This window comes from Salmo salar, chromosome 12 (assembly GCF_965601325.2).
Source record: "Salmo salar chromosome 12, fSalSal1, whole genome shotgun sequence".
In the NCBI taxonomy this organism is placed as follows: Eukaryota; Metazoa; Chordata; class Actinopteri; order Salmoniformes; family Salmonidae; genus Salmo; species Salmo salar.
The window spans coordinates 58,396,229-58,415,936 of record NC_138302.1 but is presented as its reverse complement, the minus strand read 5'-3'; the positions used below and the strand labels follow the sequence as shown (position 1 = coordinate 58,415,936).

Genomic DNA, 19,708 nt, shown 5'->3' with positions numbered 1-19,708 from the left:
AAACCTAAAACTAAGACTAAATATAAATAGAAAATACCTGCCACAATTAACACTGTCACACACACACAAACTCACAAGCATGCACACACACACACACACACACACACGTATCCAGTCCTTGTCTGAGTCAGGTACTGTTTGCAGCACCATCTGTGTCTGATACAGGCTCAGTAAACAACACAACACATGAGGGAAATGGGCAAGCTGCACCGTTCACAACCTATAACCTATCCCTAAGGCAGACTTCGGCCCACAACTTATTCCCCAGGCTCTGGCCCACAACACAACCCTATCGCTCCATCTGGCCCATATCAGGATCTCGTGAGCTCTGAGGCTCTCTAAGACTGCTCCATGGAGAGGAACACCACGTACAGCTCTCCCCTCTCATTTCCTCCCTCTTCTATCCTCCCCTCCCTCCGTCCCCATTACTCAGCCCAGATTCACAGCTCAGAGCGCCCACAAAGCTGCTGCTCATCAGGGCTGGTTCCTTCTCTGGGCTCTCTCTCTCTCTCTCTCTCTCTCTCTCTCTCTCTCTCTCTCAGACCACTGTGCTAGTTCACAGATTCATCAGAATAGATACATAAGATATTGTAAACTCAACAACATCCATATTGGCTCTAACCTAGTTGCATGTAATGAATTTTAGCTGCAACATGCCATGTTAGTTGGATCTTGAGAGAGTGAATGGGAAGAGGGCGGCATCAGGGCGGATGATATGTGAGGCTCAGGGAGAAGCAGGGAGAAGTAGGGGGCTGATGTAATGTGATTAAAAAGCCCATTGGCATGCTGCTGCCGTACCGTAGCTACAGAGCATTGAGCTAGCTGGAGCTGACTGTGCATGAGCATGTTTGGCACAAACTCACTCTTCTGATTGTGCACTTCCTACATCAAGGATCTAAGAAACAGATCCCAGGGCCACCCTCTCTATATATCTCTGTTTCTTTTTTCTTTGTCTCCATCTCTGTCTTTCTCTCGCTGTGTGTGAGCGCGTGTGTGTGGGTGGGCGTATCATCTGCCTCCAATATGAATCCATTTTGATGTAGAACTATGGGTCCTGTTTGATATCAAATGAGGTTTGAGCGAAACGCAGGCCGGTTTGAGTCTTCAACAACGGGAGGCAGATCAAGTTTCCACTGGAAAGGCCAAGAACAAAGACACGCCGTAACATGCACCTGCTTGGATCAGCTATACAAATAAGATAAATATTACAGGGTTTGAGTGAACGTAAACAGAGGACAGACAGAAGCTAAGCTATACCCGCCACAGATACACAGCAAAATTAACGAGGCGTCTTCTGCAGTAGGTGCGGTGCCACAGATATCAGGACAGCGATCGGAGCAGGAGACCTTGAGGAGGCGGCTTCCTCTTTCCTGAGTGAGTGAACTGGGAAAAGGCTCTGCTTAAAACAGGTTGTGGATGAGGGGAGAAAGCGGAGGGGGGGATATTTGAGGGTGTTGAGGGAGTGACCTGTACCTCACTCACACGCACGTTCACACACAACACACACACAGGCCCTGGAAGGCCTTAGCTGCTGCTCTACACTGGTGTTGTTGTTGAGAATGGGAGAAGGTGAGGGGAAGGACAGGAGTGTACGTGTCATAGTAGGGGAGGAGGGGAGATGGGGAAGAGGGGCAGGAGTGTATGTGTGCTAGAAGTAAAGGATGGAGAGGAAGGAGGGAAAGAGAGGAGTGGATGTGATCTAGGGGTGGGTGGGTACAACTGAGGATGTTAATGATCCAGCTATAGCTCATGCCCCTGTCCCTCTGTCTTCTCCACTGGGGCAAGACCATTCACTATCACTCCTCTGATTCTGTTCTCTGTCTCACCACTCTGTCTCATCCCTCTCCTACTTCAATCCGTTTCGCATCTCTTTTTTTTCTCATCCCTCTTTTCTCCTTCAATCCATTTCTCCTCTCTGGGTTTCATCCCATTGCTCCAGTGAGCCTTAGACCTCGTCTGAGAAAATAACAAGCAAATGAACGGCACTGGAGATACTGTATCTGTCAAGCCATGCATGGGAGGACACTCCGATTGGGACTTCAAATCAACCGCTATCATTTAATGGCTCTCCTAGCTCACTAACACCACAGCCTAAGCTTTAGCTCAGTGGACTAAAACAGTCTTGTGGTAGGCATGAGTCTGTCACACTAGCTCAGTAAAAGCATAGCTATATTCTCCAACAGGACAGCCTACAGATGTAGGATCTTAATTTGAGCCAGTTTGCTACAGCCGGAAAATAATCCTGCAGGAAATGTGAATTGTTATGTGGATTATAATTAATGGATATTTTTATAGTAGTTGATGCATTTTTTCATAAGAGAAAATCAAGTCTGAAATTTCTAAGTGGAAATTACAAACTTCAGAAGCCTTATTAAACCTCAAATACACAACATGTTTTAAATGTCCTGCATTGCAGGAAAGTTCTCCTGCAACAGGGTGTTCAAAATATGATCCTACATCTGTAGGAGGTCTTGTGTTGTGTTTTATATGTGCTTTCTAGAGCCACTCTAAGGCCTCTATTCTAGGGGTGAACACATCCCGTAGGCGTGGGTGGATCACATTAATCTCAGTACTAATTGAGCTGTCCGTTAGGGCGAAGGACGAAGTACTGTACAGGCTTTAATGGGCTCCCTGGGGCCACATAAAGTGAACATAGGTTTACTAGTAATTAATGAGTTACAGTACTGTACACTTTGAATAATGCCTGCCTGATTTAGGCCTAAACAGCTCAGAGCAGCAGGAGCAGGGGAATCAGGGCACGTCACTGCTAATATAAACATAAACATAGACACACACAAACACTCACACACTAGGAACACACACAGTAATTGCAAAAAGAGGCCTAAAGTGCATGCCAGAATGTTTGTTCGCACACAATAAAAATAAATAAATAAAACCACACACACGCACACACACACACACACACACACACACACACACACACACACACACACACACACACCAACCTCTACAACCCAAACATAAACACTCACACTTTGTGTCAATATCTTCATCTTTCAAAACATTACCCTTCCTGTACATTAGCTCTTTTCTTTTCACATTGCCTGTTTTTGTTTTCAGCTAAATAGCTGTCAAAACACGGTTGAACATGGCAAAACATAGACATGCTCATATGTTTGTTAATCATGGAATGATTATCCCTTATTCTTCAATTCATCCTGCATACCAGGTCTGAATACGTCGGAAAGTATTCAGACCCCTTCCCTTTTTTCACATTTTGTTAGTTTACAGCCTAATTCAAAGATGTATTAAATTATTTTTAAAAATCGTCAGCAATCTACACACAATACCCCATAATGACAAAGGGAAACAGTTTTTTCAATTTTTTGGGCAAATGTATAAAATATAAAAAAGAGATACCTCATTTACATAAGTATTCACACCCTTTGCTATGAGACTCGGTATTGAGCTTAGGTGCTTCCTGTTTCCATTGATCATCCTAGAGATGTTTCTACAACTTGATTGGAGTCCACCTGTGGTAAATTCAATTGATTGGACATGATTTGGAAAGGCACACGCCTGTCTATATAAGGTCCCACAGTTGACAGTGCATGTCAGAGACAAAAAGTCAAGCCATGAGACCAAAGGCATTTTCCGTAAAGCTCTGAGGCATGATTGTGTTGAGGCACAGATCTGCGGCAGGGTACCAAAACATTTCTGCAGCATTGAAGGTCCCTAAGAACACAGTGGCCTCCATCATTCTTAAATGGAAGAAGTTTGGAACCACCAAGACTCTTCCTAGAGCTGGCCGCCTGGCTAAAATGAGCAATCGGGGGAGAAGGGCCTTGGTCAGGGATGTGACCAAGAAGCGGTTGGTCACTATGACAGAGCTCTAGAGTTCCTCTGTGGAGATGGGGAAACCTTCCAGAAGGACAACCATCTCTGCAGCACTCCACCAATCAGGCCTTTATGGTAGAGTGGCCAGACGGAAGCCACTCCTCAGTAAAAGGCACATGACAGCCCGCTTGGTGTTTTCCAAAAGGCACCTAAAGACAGACCATGAGAAACAAGATTCTCTGGTCTGATGAACCCAAGATTGAACTATTTGGCCTGAATGCCAAGCGTCACGTCTGGAGGAAACCTGGCACCATCCCTCACGGTAAAGCATGGTGGTGGCCGCATTATGCTGTGGGGATGTTTTTCAGCGGCAGGGACTTGGAGACTAGTCATAATCGAGGCAAAGATGAGCGGAGTACAGAGAGATCCTTGATGAAAATCTGCTCCAGAGCGCTCAGGACCTCAGACTGGGGCAAAGGTTTGACTTCCAACAGGACAACAACCCTAAGCGCACAGCCAAGACAACGCAGGAGTGGCTTCGGAAACAAATCCCTGAATGTCCCAGTCATCTGAAATCCATAGATTAGGGCCTAATTAATTTATTTCAATTGATTAGCTCAGTAAAATTTTAGGAATTGTTTTATTTATATTTTTGTTCAGTGTGTGTGTGTGTGTGTATATATGTATGTATGTGTGTATATATATATATATATATATATATATATATATATATATATATATACACACACACACACACACACACACACACACACACACACACACACACACACACACATACATACATACATATATACACACACACCACACACACACACTGAACAAAAATATAAATTAAACAATTCCTAAAACCTCCTGCAGTAACTTCAATGCCTCCTAGGGGGCCGCGGAGCCCCGGTTGAATCCCCCTTCATTAAATGGTTGTCTGGCTGGCTGCTACTGCCTAAGAAGAATAGCTAATGACTAAGGAAAGAAAAATAATAAAGTCATCAAATAAAAATGAAGGAATATACACAACTGAAACATTTTATTACAGTGAAGTAATGTTAATAAATGATGGTTAATAAGTGATACACAGTACTAGGCATTCTCTACCATCATATGGGGCTCTTATTAATTGATTTATTCTGTGTTGTTAAAGCGTTCAACCCACTGTCAGCATCAGGGAAAAGGCAGGTGGTGGCTGAGGGAAGCTCTAATATCATTTTAATGTCATTATTTCATAATGCATTTAATGTTTTAAAACATGATCGAAACCAAAATGGAAATCTTTGATTATAAAATTTAAAAAAAAACACTAATCGCTCAGCACTAGTAACTAGTAACAGTAACAGCACTAGTAACAGCACTAGTAACTAGTAACAGCACTAGTAACAGATTAATCTTTAGGTGGAGGCTAATACTGTTCCAGACACTGGCTGTGTTCTGATTATCTACCTTTCTCCAGAAGTGTGCACTCATTCACTCACCCTCATGCATTTAAAAGCATTACATTGGTGCAAGGATGGTTGGAGAGCTTTTCCACCATATTCCTGTAACCAGTCCCAGTTTAATAGTATCCACATGTCAGTCATATACACTGAAATACATGGATATTGAATTGATAAATAAGCAGTAAAACAAACAAGTTAAAACATAAGTGGCAAAAAATACAATATTTACATTTACGAATAAGTGGAAATTACTTTAAATCCATGAGGGACAGTGTACAAGCTCACATTATGGGAGTGATTGAGGGGAGATGGAGGGAGGGAACATGTTATTGGAATAAAATGCAGCCCTGCATGGCTATTTTAAACCATACTGCTCTACCGACCGCCATCTATTCCCTTCATTATCCCTACTTGTATATATCGCCCAGATCTGACCCTGGCTTTCATGTGGCTAATGAGCTGGGCCGATCCACTTCACTTAACTTGTTATATTAATACAGCATTAATGCTCCAAATCCTAACCTTCCATCAGAGTCTCTCCTCACTGAACACCTGTGTCCCAAATGGCACCCTATTCCCTACACTCTTTTGACCCACTTGAAACAGTTTCTTCGCTACATCTCTTTCCCTTCTCTTTCTTTGAGATTTCTTGCCAATTAGTGGTCTCTCTTCCGTCTCTGTCCGCGTTGATCGATCAAACGGCAGCCAGCCCTCATTCCATTGAACAGAGTCTGACCATTACCCTCCCTTTTTCCGTCAATCCGTATGATCTTTGTAGCCCACTCTCTTGATCTGTGTCCGATATAATGCACCACGTCACTGGTAGTATTAGAAATGACAATTAGAGAGCAGTCTTTATTCAGCTTCTTTCCATCTCATCTTCACTTCAAACACTTAGACAAACAGCGGGGTCCGAAATTCTTGACACCCTTGATAAAGATGAGCAACATTTTTTATTTAACTAGGCAAGTCAATTAAGAACAAATTCTTATTTACAATTACGGCCTAGGAACAGTGGGTTAACTGCCTTGTTCAGGGGCAGAACGACAGATTTTTACCTTGTCAGCTCAGGGATTCGATCTAGCAACCTTTCGGTTACTGGCCCAACCCTCTAACCTACTAGGCTACATTAATATATTATTCAAATACTGAGCTTTATCGTATGCACATTTTTGGGGGGGAGATTGTATTATTTTATACCAACACAATTCCTCAGAGATAGAGATTTTGTTCAACAATATTTAACAAAATGTTTTATGATATTGAAGAACACAGTGGGAGGGATCTTAGACCATTCATCCATACAGAATCTCTCCAGATCCTTGATGTCCTTTATCTGCGCTTATGGACTGCCCTCTTCAATTGAAACCACAGGTTTTCAATGGGTTTCAAGTCCGAAGACTGAGATGGCCATTGAATTTTTTGGGATTTTCTGGCCAATTAGTCATTGCTTTGTGGATTTGGATGTGTGCTTGTGGTTATTGTCTTGCTGGAAGATCCATTTGCGGCCAAGTGTCAGCCTCCTAGCAGAGGCAGACAGGTTTTTGTAAACCATATGCCTATTGCCGTCTCAGTCACCAGATCTCAACCCAATCGAAAACTTATGAGAGATTCTGGAGCGGGTGCCTGAGACAGCGTTCTCCACCACCATCAACAAAACACCAAATTATGGAATTTTTCATGGAAGAATGGTGTCTTATCTTTCCAATAGAGTTCCAGACACTTGTAGAATCAATGCCAAGGTGCATTGAAGCTGTTCTGGCTCGTGGTGGCCCAACGCCTTATTAAGACACTTTATGTTGGTGTTTCCTTTATTTTGGCAGTTACATGTAGCTCAGTATTTGAATTATTTATTTTATACAGTAATTTTTGCTCATCTTTATCAAGGATGTCAATAATTTTGGACCCTTTTGTATATATAGACATGCACATTCTGTCCCACAATAACTTCCAAGGTCAAAAGAAAACACACACAAACACAAGCCATGCTAATTTCCATACTATTTCCAGAAAAAGATATTTGGCACATCTTCATCTTCACCAGCATCATTAAAAGACCCGTGAGGACCAATCGGCATGTGGAGGATCGGATGAGCAAAGTGAATAGAGGCTTTACTATATTCCAAGAATGCTAATTTAATCAATCTCTCAATGCGCCACTGATTTGCATCCCAATCTGGTTCACAATGAAATCATCAGGCTTGCGCTGCATAGCTCCCCTGCTGTTGTTCCCTGTTCCCAGGCAGCAGAGGAGTAGCAGAGGAGCAGCGGTGGGGCACTGGACCCAGGAATTTGGGGGTTAGCTCATCTCATGACAGTCTACTGTGGAGAGTCAGCGACTCAAAAGCAGATGGGTTGATGGCGGTTTGAGTAAAGTCTCAACTGCAGGGAATTGGTGTTTCTCAGATGGATGGATGAAGGGAGGGACCCTGCACTGAGCATTGCACCCCCCTTCCCCCTACACATACTAAGGAAGAATTTGGTGTGAGTAATCCACTGACATCCTTAATACCTAAACAAACTCTAGTAGAAAGTCCAGCCACAGAGGCATTGTCACAACAGGTGGGTAAAGTACTGAAAATATGTACTTAAAGTGGAACTGACAGCATTTTAGGATCATGAATTTTATTAAAATCTGTTCATATACACCCCCAGGAAGAATGACACTTTTTTTTTTTTACATTTTCTGACAAGCGAGCACTTAGATATGGTCATTTTCACATTTTCATAAATTCTTAGAATGTTTGTGAATTCCGTATACTAAGGCATTTGTGAAAATTCTATATCAATATGGAGTGGGAAAGCGGTCGTGCGACAAGTACTGCAGTAAATAAAAGCAAATAAAAACATCTGTCTCCTCCACAACCGTAGTCTACACAGACCGGTGCGCCATAGCCAATCACAGTAGCCCTATATGCAAACAAGCTGTTTGCCACAAGGGCCTGCCATCATTCACTTTGAACTGGACTTGGTGTTTACAGGCAGTTGCAACAGCGTGACTTTAGATAATTAGAAAGCATTCGGCAAAATACACTAGAATGGATTTCTGCAAATATGTTAATACCACAGGAGCCCTCTTACATTTGGGAACTTTACAGTCTTATCTCAAACAATCAAAAAATGGTAGGCTAACTTTCCCTATATGCACATCATAAATACACATCAACAACAACAAGATCAACAACTAATGCTAACCAGAGCAAGATTAGCTAAAATCTAACGAAGGAACATTAGATAAACCCTCTCAAACTTTTTCAGCTAGTTGGCTGTCAAAATCGCACTGATTAACGATGGGGAACAGCCTGCTCGTACTTTTGCAGCTTGCCTGCTAATGCATGCTTTGTCCCAACCAAGCACCCAAGCTAACTGGCTAAAGTTAGCTAGCTTGCTAGCTAGTTACTTCCAGACACAAATGAGAGAACACCTCACTGACTATTTTACTCGCCCTAGCAGAGCTGGTTAGGCTGTTTACATGTTATATAGAGTGTTCGTGACTAACTACCTTTTTTTGCCTACGTTTACTGACACTGGTCATATTCAGTGGGTCTTGCGCATTCGTAAATTCATCAGTTATTCTGCGCTCTGGCACACTCAGACGAGTGCTCTGAAATCGGAGTATATAGCTAGACAGAGTGAATTTGCAAACGCAAGAGATATGCTAACTGAATAACAGTCGTTCAACATAGTTAGCGAAGCGATTCGCATTTCTTGCTAGCTAAGCAAATGACACGTGCATCTCTAGCTGTGTAGCCACCAAAAAAACGATATGAGGGGAAAAAGTCAGTCACTCACCCACTCCTCCAATGACATGACGTCCTGCTAAAAGCTAGCGAGCTATCGAGATAACGTTAGGCTCTGTGTTTTAGCTTGCTACATAAATAGCTATGCTAGAATATTAGCCACGTTATGACTGATTTGTGATCATTGCCCTTGCTAGTTTGATTATATTAACATTCCCAGCCTTAGTTATAGTCATAAGTTTTTGTCCAAAATATTGAGTCATTGAAACTGAAACAGTGCATCCCGAATGGAGGCAGCAAACAATGTACCAGGACAGCTTTGATTTACAACCTGATAGCAACATTTTTTGAACTACCAAGAAATGTATTGATTAATTATCATGCATTGAACTTCATCAATCTATTCTGCCAACAATGCTTTAGTGTACGTCATGGAATGTTGAGTCAAATATAACCTTTTTTTTTAACCTCTTATACAGTTGGTTTTGTAGCGTTAACTGTGTATTTGATATTTTTGACTGATATGATTGTCTGTTTCATATCTGCAAAGTAGTTAAAACGCTGTCAGTTCCACTTTAAGTAAAAGTACTGATACTTAGAATGTAATTTAAGAAACTATTGAAGTAAAAATAAAGAAGTGTCTGGTCAGAAAACAACTTGAGTACTAGTTAGAACTTGTGCTTGCTAATTTTTTATACCTTATGGTCATTTATTAATTAAACCTGCCAGCACCACAACCAACACCACTTGTTGACAGACTGTGTAATTCAGAGACAAACTCACAGAATAGGCTATTTTGACAGAAAAACATGAAATAACATGGCATTCGTGTGTAGCTGCCCTTTAATTCAATTGTGCACCTAGCAAGAGACATTGTGTTTGGCTAGCAGTGTTTCTGTAGCCTACTGTAGGCTACAATGCACAGCAATGTACATATGATGGCAGAGTTTGCAAAACAAATGCTGATCCAATTGATACAGTACAAGTCATCAGGATATCATTCTGCCAGGTAGGTCTACTTTGCAGTCAACATTTAATTGGGAAGGTTTTTTGGGAAAGCCTTACAAAATGTAATTCAAATAGCATATGACTGAATTGTGCATCGCAAAGATTTAACTAAGACTTCAGACTTGCCTCCGAGCAGTTTGGTAGGCCAAAAGCCTCAACATTTGGACTCATCAGAGCATTTCCACCGGTCTAATGTCCATTGCTCGTCTTTCTTGGACTTTAAGTCTCTTATTCTTATTGGTGTCCTTTAGTAGTGGTTTCTTTGCAGCAATTTGACCATGAAGCCTGATTCACGCAGTCTCTTCTGAACAGTTGATGTTGAGATGTGTCTGTAACTTGAACTCTGTGAAACATTTATTTAGGCTGCAATTTCTGAGGCAGGTAAGTCTAATGAACTTATCCCCTGCAGCAGAGGATTCCTTTCCTGTGGCAGTTCTCATGAGAGCCAGTTTCATAGCTCTTGATGTTTTTTTGCGACTGCACTTGAAGAAACTTTCAAAGTTCTTGAAATTTTCCGGATTGACTGACCTTCATGTCTTAAAGTAATGATGGGCTGTCGTTTCTCTTTGTTCCTGAGTGGTGCAGCGGTGTAAGGCACTGCATCTCAATGCTAGAGGTGTCACTACAGACCCTGGTTCGATTCCAGGCTGTATTACAACTGGCCATGATTGGGAGTCCCATAGGGCGGTGCACAATTGGCCCTGCGTCAATTATTTGAGCTATTTTGCCATAATATGGACTTGGTCTTTTACCAAATAGGGCTAACTTCTGTATACCAACCCTACCTTGTCACAACACAATTGATTGCCTCAAACACATTAAGAAGGAAAGAAATTCCACAAATTAACTTTTAACAAGGCACACCTGTTAAATGAAACGCATTCCAGGTGACCACCACATGAAGCTGTTTGAGAGAATGACAAGAGTGTTCAAAGCTGTCATCAAGGCTAATCGTGGCTACTTTGAAGAATCTCAAATATAAATTATATTTTGATTTGTTTAACACTTTTTTGCTTACTACATGATTCCATATGTGTTATTTCATAGTTTTAACACCTTCACTATTATTCTACAATATAGAAAATAGTAAAAATAAAGAAAAATCCTGAAATAAGTGGGTGTGCGCAAACTTTCGACTGGTACTGTGGATATATATATATATATATATATATATATATATATATATATATATTATTGTTTCCCCCTACTTCTAAAACCAAAGTTGTGCCCCTAGATAGAGTACAAGTACAGCCGACAGAGTTACCAGAAAATGAGTAGTTACTAAAAACAATGACTTGAGTACTTGTAACGTGTTACTTGTAGCGTGTTACTACCCACGTCTGCATTGAAATAATGTAACGTATGAATAATGCACATACGTCTATACTATATGTATATGCATACACACTGACTCAAACATGTTTGGTTTATAACAAAACACCCATTGACAGCAAAGCAGCACTGTTTACAGTATGCCACCTTTCCCTTTCGCTGAGAGAAAGAATAAGAGCTTTCAGGCTGAATAAATTATCTTTCACGGGCCTCAAAAGGAAGCGACAGTCAGTAATTGCCCCATTATGTTGTGTCTTTCACAGGGTCACTGCGCTGCACTTGAAGAAGCAACAGCCCGGCTCATTTGCATCTGCCTTTGCTGCCTCCTCTGTCTGTCTGTCTGTCTGTCTGTCTGTCTGTAACCAGGCCTCTTTCACACTGATAGCCCCAGTGAACAGTTCTGTTAGTGTGCCAGCCACAAGTCCTAATAACGGATTATGATGCTGCAGCCTAGCTGCTCCTCTCGTCCGCCATGCAGCTACACAGGGGGACTTTCAAAGTCCTTTCATTACCCAAATGCTTTCATCCTATTCCTGTGACTAATGTGGAACTATAGGAAATAGCCATAGGCTGTATATTATTTTTTGTATCCACCATCGGGCAAATATGAAAAGTGGTGAGCCATTGGTTTGATTATCAATGGGCTTCCAAAGGGAAATTATATGTAACGACAATTATAAATGTAAGTCTGGATTCATGAGAAAGGGTAATGACTACACAACAGTTTGTTTTTTTGAGGAATTAATCCTGTGTAAATGGATAACGACTACAATTATGAATACAATAACAATTTTAAAAAATAACATTATAGCTTTATATGTCTTTGTTCAGTGATCAATGTTTTTCCTTCTTTAAAAGGAAATATATGAAACAAGGGGTACTGGAGAATTACTCCTTTACTACTACAGAAATGCATGTTGTAGAAAATCACAAATACTCATAAACTGTATTTCTTGTCTCAAATTCCTTTATATCAGTGAGCTTTCAGTGAGGTTTCAATCTGGAGCCATAGAAAATACTATATTTTATTAAGTCTGACGCCAAACTCACTCACAAGAATAGATCAGTGAAGTTCAGAGGAATGATTTCATCTTTTACCTAATGGTCTCAGTTGGTAGTGACATTTATGACTCATGGTGCTGAGTAGACTGAGTCAGAGGCTGCGTGCCAAATAGAAGTCTATTCCCTATCCCTATATAGTGCACTAGGGTCCATAGGGCTCTGGTCAAAAGTAGTGGACTATATAGGGAGCACGGTGCCATTTTGTAATGCAGCCATGGTTCCACTGTGTGGTTCCCCTGTGGGGCTCAAAGAGTAAGTAGGCAATATGGTAATAGCTGGTAAATGTGTCTGTCTGGCTTATCAGTTCCCTATCTAGAAGTTGAGACTTAGCATTAATGACTTACAGTACTATCTGACTTCAACCTTTATTTCAATCGCAACCCCTCTGCTCAGTGTCCAGTGGATTTGGTTACTCTATATCATCATAGAGACATGGTTGGCTACAGTGCTCGACTTTGGCAGGAGCTCACCGGAGCAGAGTACCGGTACCTCAAATGTTCTGCTGCTTGAGCTCCTTTTCCTCTTATAGAATATAAGATAAAAAGTATCGTGAAGCTCCTGCACCTAAATGTAAACCGTATTGGAACCTAAAATGAGTACCAGCACCTATTTCAGTCCAAGTCAAGCACTGCTTGTGTATACAATTCATGACCCCGTAGAAAATATACAACTGAATGCATTTCGTGCATACAGGGAATGTACAGTATTCTATTGAGCTGGAAACTAGTCATGTCAACAGGCCTCAGAATTGCTTGCATTCCATTATCAAAGGCAGCATCTCTAGTAAAGGATACCAAATAACTGTATGTGGCTTCCATTCAATCTATGTATAATACACTCCATTTAATCTATACATACATTCAATAGGATTGACATACCTATAGATACAGTTTATACATTCATATACACCATTGTTGCTAGTAGTGATGGGTTAGTAGGAGACAGTGGTGGCTGGTGGCTCTTTGAATTGGGGGACGGGCTCATAGTAATGGATTGGAATTCATGGAATGGTATCAAACACAGCAAGCACATTTCCATGTGTTTGACGTGATTCAATTCCATTGACTCCATTCCGGCAATTATTATAAGCCGTCCACCCCTCACCAGCCACATGTTGGTATTTAGTGGGTTGTCTCATGTACTGGGAGCAGCTCTGAAGGGTAGTCACTAGCTGTCACAGCCACAAATTCATAAAATCAGATTTTAACCCTAACCTTAACCACACTGCTAACAATCTGCCTATAACCCTAACATTAAATTAAGACAGAGCAAAAAGCTAATTTTTGTTTTCATTCATTTTTACAATATACTGCCAATTTTGACTTTGCAGCTGGCCCATCTAGTGGAAATTGCTCAGCTCTGCCTCCAGGACAAGAATCATCCCAATAAACGTCAACCTGTTTACCAGCCTCCTCTAATAGGAGATAATAATATGTAAATATGCTAAATGCACTTTATCCCATCATTGCGTACAATGCAGTGCTGTGCTGACTTACTCCCATGAGTCATCACAGATATGAAGAAGCTTTTGTCTGCATTGAGTGAACAGGAATTAACTGAGGCTTCGTCCCAAATGGCATCCTATTCCCTTCATAGTGCACTACTTGTCACCAGGCCCCATAGGGCTCTGGTCAAAAGTAGTGGCGTACGGAATAGGGTGCCATTTGGGACGTAGCCTGAATGTGTGCTGTGCCTCATTGTGAATGTGTGCTGTGCCTCATTGTGAATGTGTGCTGTGCCTCATTGTGAATGTGTGCTGTACCTCATTGTGAATGTGTGCTGTGCCTCATTGTGAATGTGTGCTGTGCCTCATTGTGAATGTGTGCTGTGCCTCATTGTGAATGTGTGCTGTGCCTCATTGAAGAACAGACAGATATTTATGAGACCTGAACAAGATTGACATTTTCCTCTTGTGGTGCAATGTCTCTGACATGACAGGAAGTACGGTATGTAGATATTCTTTTTGGAAAATGATGAATATAGCCTAGTGAAATGAATGTAAGACAGGAGAAAATGCAATATTTCACAAATGCTATAGAGTGGGGTTGTTGCAACATTGAGGCAAAATAAGAAACATAGACCTACAGTGCGTTCAGAAATGATTAATACTCCTTGACTTATTCCACATTTTGTTGTGTTACAGCCTGAATTGTAGTTTGTTTGCCTAAGCACGACCATCATCCGTATACCACATTTTTACCAAACTAGTTTTTTTGTGTTAGCAATTGGACATTGTTCTTAAGGGGTGCTGGTTACCCCAAGTTACCCTATACGTTTCGTGAGATAATCTTAATCAGCTAACCTCACTTTTGGTGAATATTTTGAAGCATTTATGTAATCAAAACAAGTACATAAAGCATATAAAGGCTTCATAATTCATAAAGGTGATGTTAACTGACTGATATTATCTCATAGAAAAAAAAACGTAAAAGATATCCTAAGCCTGTATTAACCTCAGGTCTTATTTTTGGCGTATATCCCAAAACCCCATTCTTTCCCCATTAATTTCCCAAACTGGAATGGCTAACGAACCAGAGGTAGAAAACCCTAACTCATTTCTGTTTTTCAGGACTACAAGCTGGCGAGTTCTATTGGTGTGGGTTTGTGCACTAGGTCGGTAGAGGTAATAAGATAATATAATGATAATACCACAGGCTAATTGCAATAATTATATTTTGGATTTGGGGCATTATTTGGAAAAGCGTCATTTAGGTACCATTGACTTGTATTGCAGTTACCCCAGGGGGCTAGTTACCCAAAGTTACCCTAAGATCTCCTAAACCTGTGTTTACCACAAACCTTATTTTCAACGCTTATCCAAAAACCCTACAAGAAAACTATGAAATTCCCCACAGGCTTTGGCCTAGTAGCCATGGTGGAGTTAGCCTCCGTTAGTGCTTACAAAAGGACGCCATTATGAAAACTGATATGATTTTAGCTAATCACCATGGGTCAATACCTTTGCTTTTGATCATAGGAACCATTGATAGATACCCACTCATCCACAAAATGCATCAAAATCTTAATTACAATGGGAATTATTACATGTAGCGATGTACAGTGCATTCAGAAAGTATTCAGACCGCTTGACTTTTTCCACATTTTGTTATGTTACAGCCTTATTCTAAAATAGATTTTTTTAAAGTATCCTCATCAATCTACACACAATAGCCCATAATGACAAAGTGAAAACAGATGTTTAGAAATGTTTGCAAATTTATAAAACATTAAAAACAGAAATACCTTATTTACATAATTATTCAGACCCTTTGCTGTGAGACTCAAAATTGAGCTCATGTGCATCCTGTTTCCATTAATCATCCTTGAGATGTTTCTACAACTTGATTGGAGTCCACCTGTGGTAAATTCAATTGATTGGACATGACTTGGAAAGGCACACACCTGTCTATATAAGGTCCCACAGTTGACAGTGCATGTCAAAGCAAAAACCAAGCCATGAGCTCGAAGGAATTATCCGTAGAGCTCCAAGACAGGATTTTGTCGAGGCACAGATCTGGGGAAGCATTGAAGGTCCCCAATAACACAGTGGCTTCCATCATTCTTAAATTAAAGAAGTTTGGAACCACCAAGACTCTTCCTAGACCAAGAACCCGATGGTCACTCTGACAGAGCTCCAGAGTTCCTCTGTGGAGATGGGAGAACCTTCCAAAAGGACAACCATCTCTGCATCACTCCACCAATCAGACCTTTATGGTAGAGTGTAAATGGAAGCCACTCTTCAGAAAAAGCACATGAAGGCACACTTGGAGTTTGCCAAAGGGCACCTAAAGGACTCTCAGAACATGAGAAACAAGATTCTCTGGTCTGATGAAACCAAGATTGAACTCTTTGGCCTGAATGCCAAGCGTCAGGTCTGGAGGAAACCTTGCACCATCCCTATGGTGTATCATAGTGGTGGCAGAATCATGCTGTGAGGATGTTTTTCAGCAGCAGGGAATGGGAAACTAGTCAAGTTTGAGGGAAAGATGAACAGAGCAAAGTACAGTGAGATCCTTGATGAAAACTTGCTCCAGAGCACTCAGGATCTCAGACTGGTGCGATGGTTCACCTTCCAACAGGACAATGACTCTAAGCACACAGCCAAGACAACACAGGAGTGGCTTCAGGACAAGTCTCTGAATGTCCTTGAGAGGCCCAGCCAAAGCCCAGACTTGAACTCTATCGATTATCTCTGGAGGGACCTGAAAATAGCTGTGCAGCAACGCTCCCAATCCAACCTGACAGAGCATAAGTGGATCTGCAGAAAGAAATGGGAGAAACTCCCGAAATACATGTGTGCCAAGCTTGTAGCGTCATACCCAAGAAGACTGGAGACTGTAATCGCTGCCAAAGGTGCTTCAACAAATTACTGAGTAAAGGGTCTGAATACTTATGTAAATGTGATATTTCAGATTAAAAAAAAAAAAAGAAATTTGCAAACATTTCGAAAAAACTGTTTTTGCTTGGTCATTATGGGGTTGATGTAGATTGGTGAGGGGGGAAAAACGATTGAATCAATTTTAGAATAAGGCTTTAACGTAACAAAATGTATAAAAAGTCATGGGGTTTGAATACTTTTCGAATGCACTGTAATATTGAAGAAATCGTTATTCCGTTAACCATTCTATATTTTTCCTGTTTTCTTGTGGACATGTTGCGTCGGTTGGGCAGCATCTCATGACCGTTGATAAGTGTCCACCGACAGACACCAGTACAATATGTTCCCAAAATCTGCCATATCTAGCCTACACGGTAGCTTACACCGTAACAGAAAACAATAAATGATACAGTAATTTGGGGTATTATCAACAGTAAAATACTCTGAAATGTTTTACAGCAGCATGCTATAAATTATGGTGCATTGTGGGAAAATGTTGTGTGTGGTGCAAATAATTGCTGCATTTCAAATGGTACTGTAATTCCACACCACAAAAAGCAACAAAAATAACTTTGACCACTAGTGGTTGCAGGGTATTGCCGTTTCTGTCTCATTAACATATTTTGAGGTGCGTCTTATGAGAGGCTATATTTGTTGCACCGTGAGTAAGAATGCTGTACCAATTTAACTCATATGTCGTGATAGTGTCCCCATCAACTTGTACAGGGTACCGATTGGAGAGGCAGCAAGCCTTAAACATTTTTGCCATATCCTTTTGGTCTGTTATGCCCAGTAGTTGCTTCCAGTTTAGAAGCCTTTATTACAACTTCTAGAAGTGCAAGTGACATAAAATAATAAATGTGTATTAATATACTGTAATATGTACCATTTCACCTAGCAGCCAACCTTATAATTACAGTAAAATGCTGTGAAATACAAACCCCTCCCCTCAATGAATTTCATTCAATCATGCAATGATTCATTCATTCATTTCGATTACAGTAGCATTGATGGTTTTTTTTACAGTATAGTGCAGTCAATTTTACATTACTGTACTGTGTGTCATTACTTGCCGTATATATAGTATATTAGGTGTACTGTAATATGAAATACAGAATTGTACTTGCCACCGAGCTGCCTGTAAACTACTGTCAAATTCACAGTAACCCTTTTAGAAGGTATAGGAACAGTTTATACTTTTTTTTAAATAAATATGGGGTATATATTTAAGGCTGAATGTATTCACCAAACGGCGAGAAATAAACCATAAATGGCCCTATCTAAACAGTAGATAGGTCACGTATTGTGGACACGTGACCAAATCAAATATTAACAGAAACGGATTAAATAATTAAATTTCTATGAAGAAAAATGTATTAGCCCTATGCTATAGGCTGCCTGTGTTATCTCTGCTGAACAGAAAATATGCAGGCCTTCCGAATGTTTTCAATGTTGTCCGGACCTTTAGGGCTTAGGCTACTATAAGTCACCTTGGGAAAATGAATGAACTGGGCAAGTGATGGCGCAAAAAGGCTACAATTTCATCCAACAACCGGAGTAGCACACAGCTCAAGACCTCGAATGAAAACTAGTCACGTGACTATGGTGATGCCTAGAACTGCAGTGACACTTATTTATTTCGGTTATATTCAAAATATTCCCCTCCGCAATAGAAGTGTATAAATGACACGGTGCTCGGTGCATGGTTTGGATGATGTGCAAGGCCCTGCAGTTGATGACTGTGTATGTAGAAACGAATGTTTTATCTAACAGCCATCTGCATGGCTCTGCAGTGCTATGATGGTTCAATACGAACCCACATCATAGCTGTCATTAGCCTATGCATGGCTGAATTCAGCCACATTCTACATTCATGTAAACAGTGTATGAAGGAGAAGGTCGGTGTTTGCTATGTATAGCTATTGCTGTGATATGATGGTAGGCTATTTAGTGTGAGTTTGTGGGATAGTATAGGCTTATTATTGATGTAGCCTTTATCCGGCCTTTTTTGTAGGTCCTGTAAGAGAGCATCTAGCTAATCATTGATGTGAAAAGTAGGCTATTCGTTTACACGTGATGATTTACGTCCCTTCCACGGTGGGTGGCTTACCTTCTGTTGCCGTCTCGCCATATCGGTGGGCTGTTTTGCATTGAAAGGGTATGCAATGCACCGCATCACAAAGACATATAGTTGCAACTTCTTTTTGCGCTCCTCTTCTTCCTTCTGCAAATTCGCCTCCTCCACCTTCTCCTGCTCGCTGGCAGCTGAAGGGCTCGGGCTGGTCGGGCGAGCGCTACTGCGGCTGCTGCTGGGCGCAAGCCCGCCGGAGCTCTCGCTGGTCCGACTTGGAGAGATGCGGGCTCCGCTCTGGGGTGCCGATGCCTCCTTGTGATGGTGTTCCTCCTCCACCATCCCACCATCCGATTCCTCCTCGCTGGATGACGGATCCAACATTTTGCTGCCTTACAGAGGATGTAGCCTTGCAGAACTCCTATTCTCAAAATGTGTGAATTTGATAAGAATTCGGATTCTAACCTAAACTGAATTTAAACCTGTATCTGCTTTAGAATTGAATATAATCCTCTAATCGAAAGAAAACTGAATCTGTTGAGCCTTTTCTGAAGGATGCCAGAAAATACAACTTATGCATGGAGAGAGAGCTGAGATGCTGCACGCGCACAGACACAGCACATCAATCTCCGCCTGCACCACAGACGCGGATGTGCGAGAAGGAGGGAGGGAGGGGGGCTCCTATGAGTGAAAGCAGCGGATGTGCGGGGGGGGGGAGGGGGGGGGGGGGGGGGCGGCCGGCCTATGAGTGAAAGCAGCTCCTTCAATGAAAAGCGCGAGCGATGGCCTCTTCCTGTCAGCAGAGCTCTAGAACAGGCGCAGGCGCGAGAAGAGGAACTGGCCATGGTGCTGAATCTGTTCGCTGGCG

General features: G+C 41.5%; 1 protein-coding gene across 4 annotated transcripts in view; it reads right to left on the bottom strand.

The window, feature by feature from the left end:
* Positions 1 to 19,484, bottom strand: part of LOC106565329 (calcium-dependent secretion activator 1) — a 160,940-nt gene extending 141,456 nt beyond the window's left edge. For all 4 annotated transcript variants that reach the window (XM_082959162.1, XM_082959163.1, XM_082959164.1 and 1 more), the window contains exon 1: positions 18,880 to 19,484. In XM_082959162.1, the coding sequence (XP_082815288.1) occupies positions 18,880 to 19,224 (345 nt within the window). In that variant the 5' untranslated portion in view covers positions 19,225 to 19,484. The remainder of the gene's footprint in view (positions 1 to 18,879) is intronic.
* Between the last annotated feature and the right edge of the window lie 224 nt (positions 19,485 to 19,708).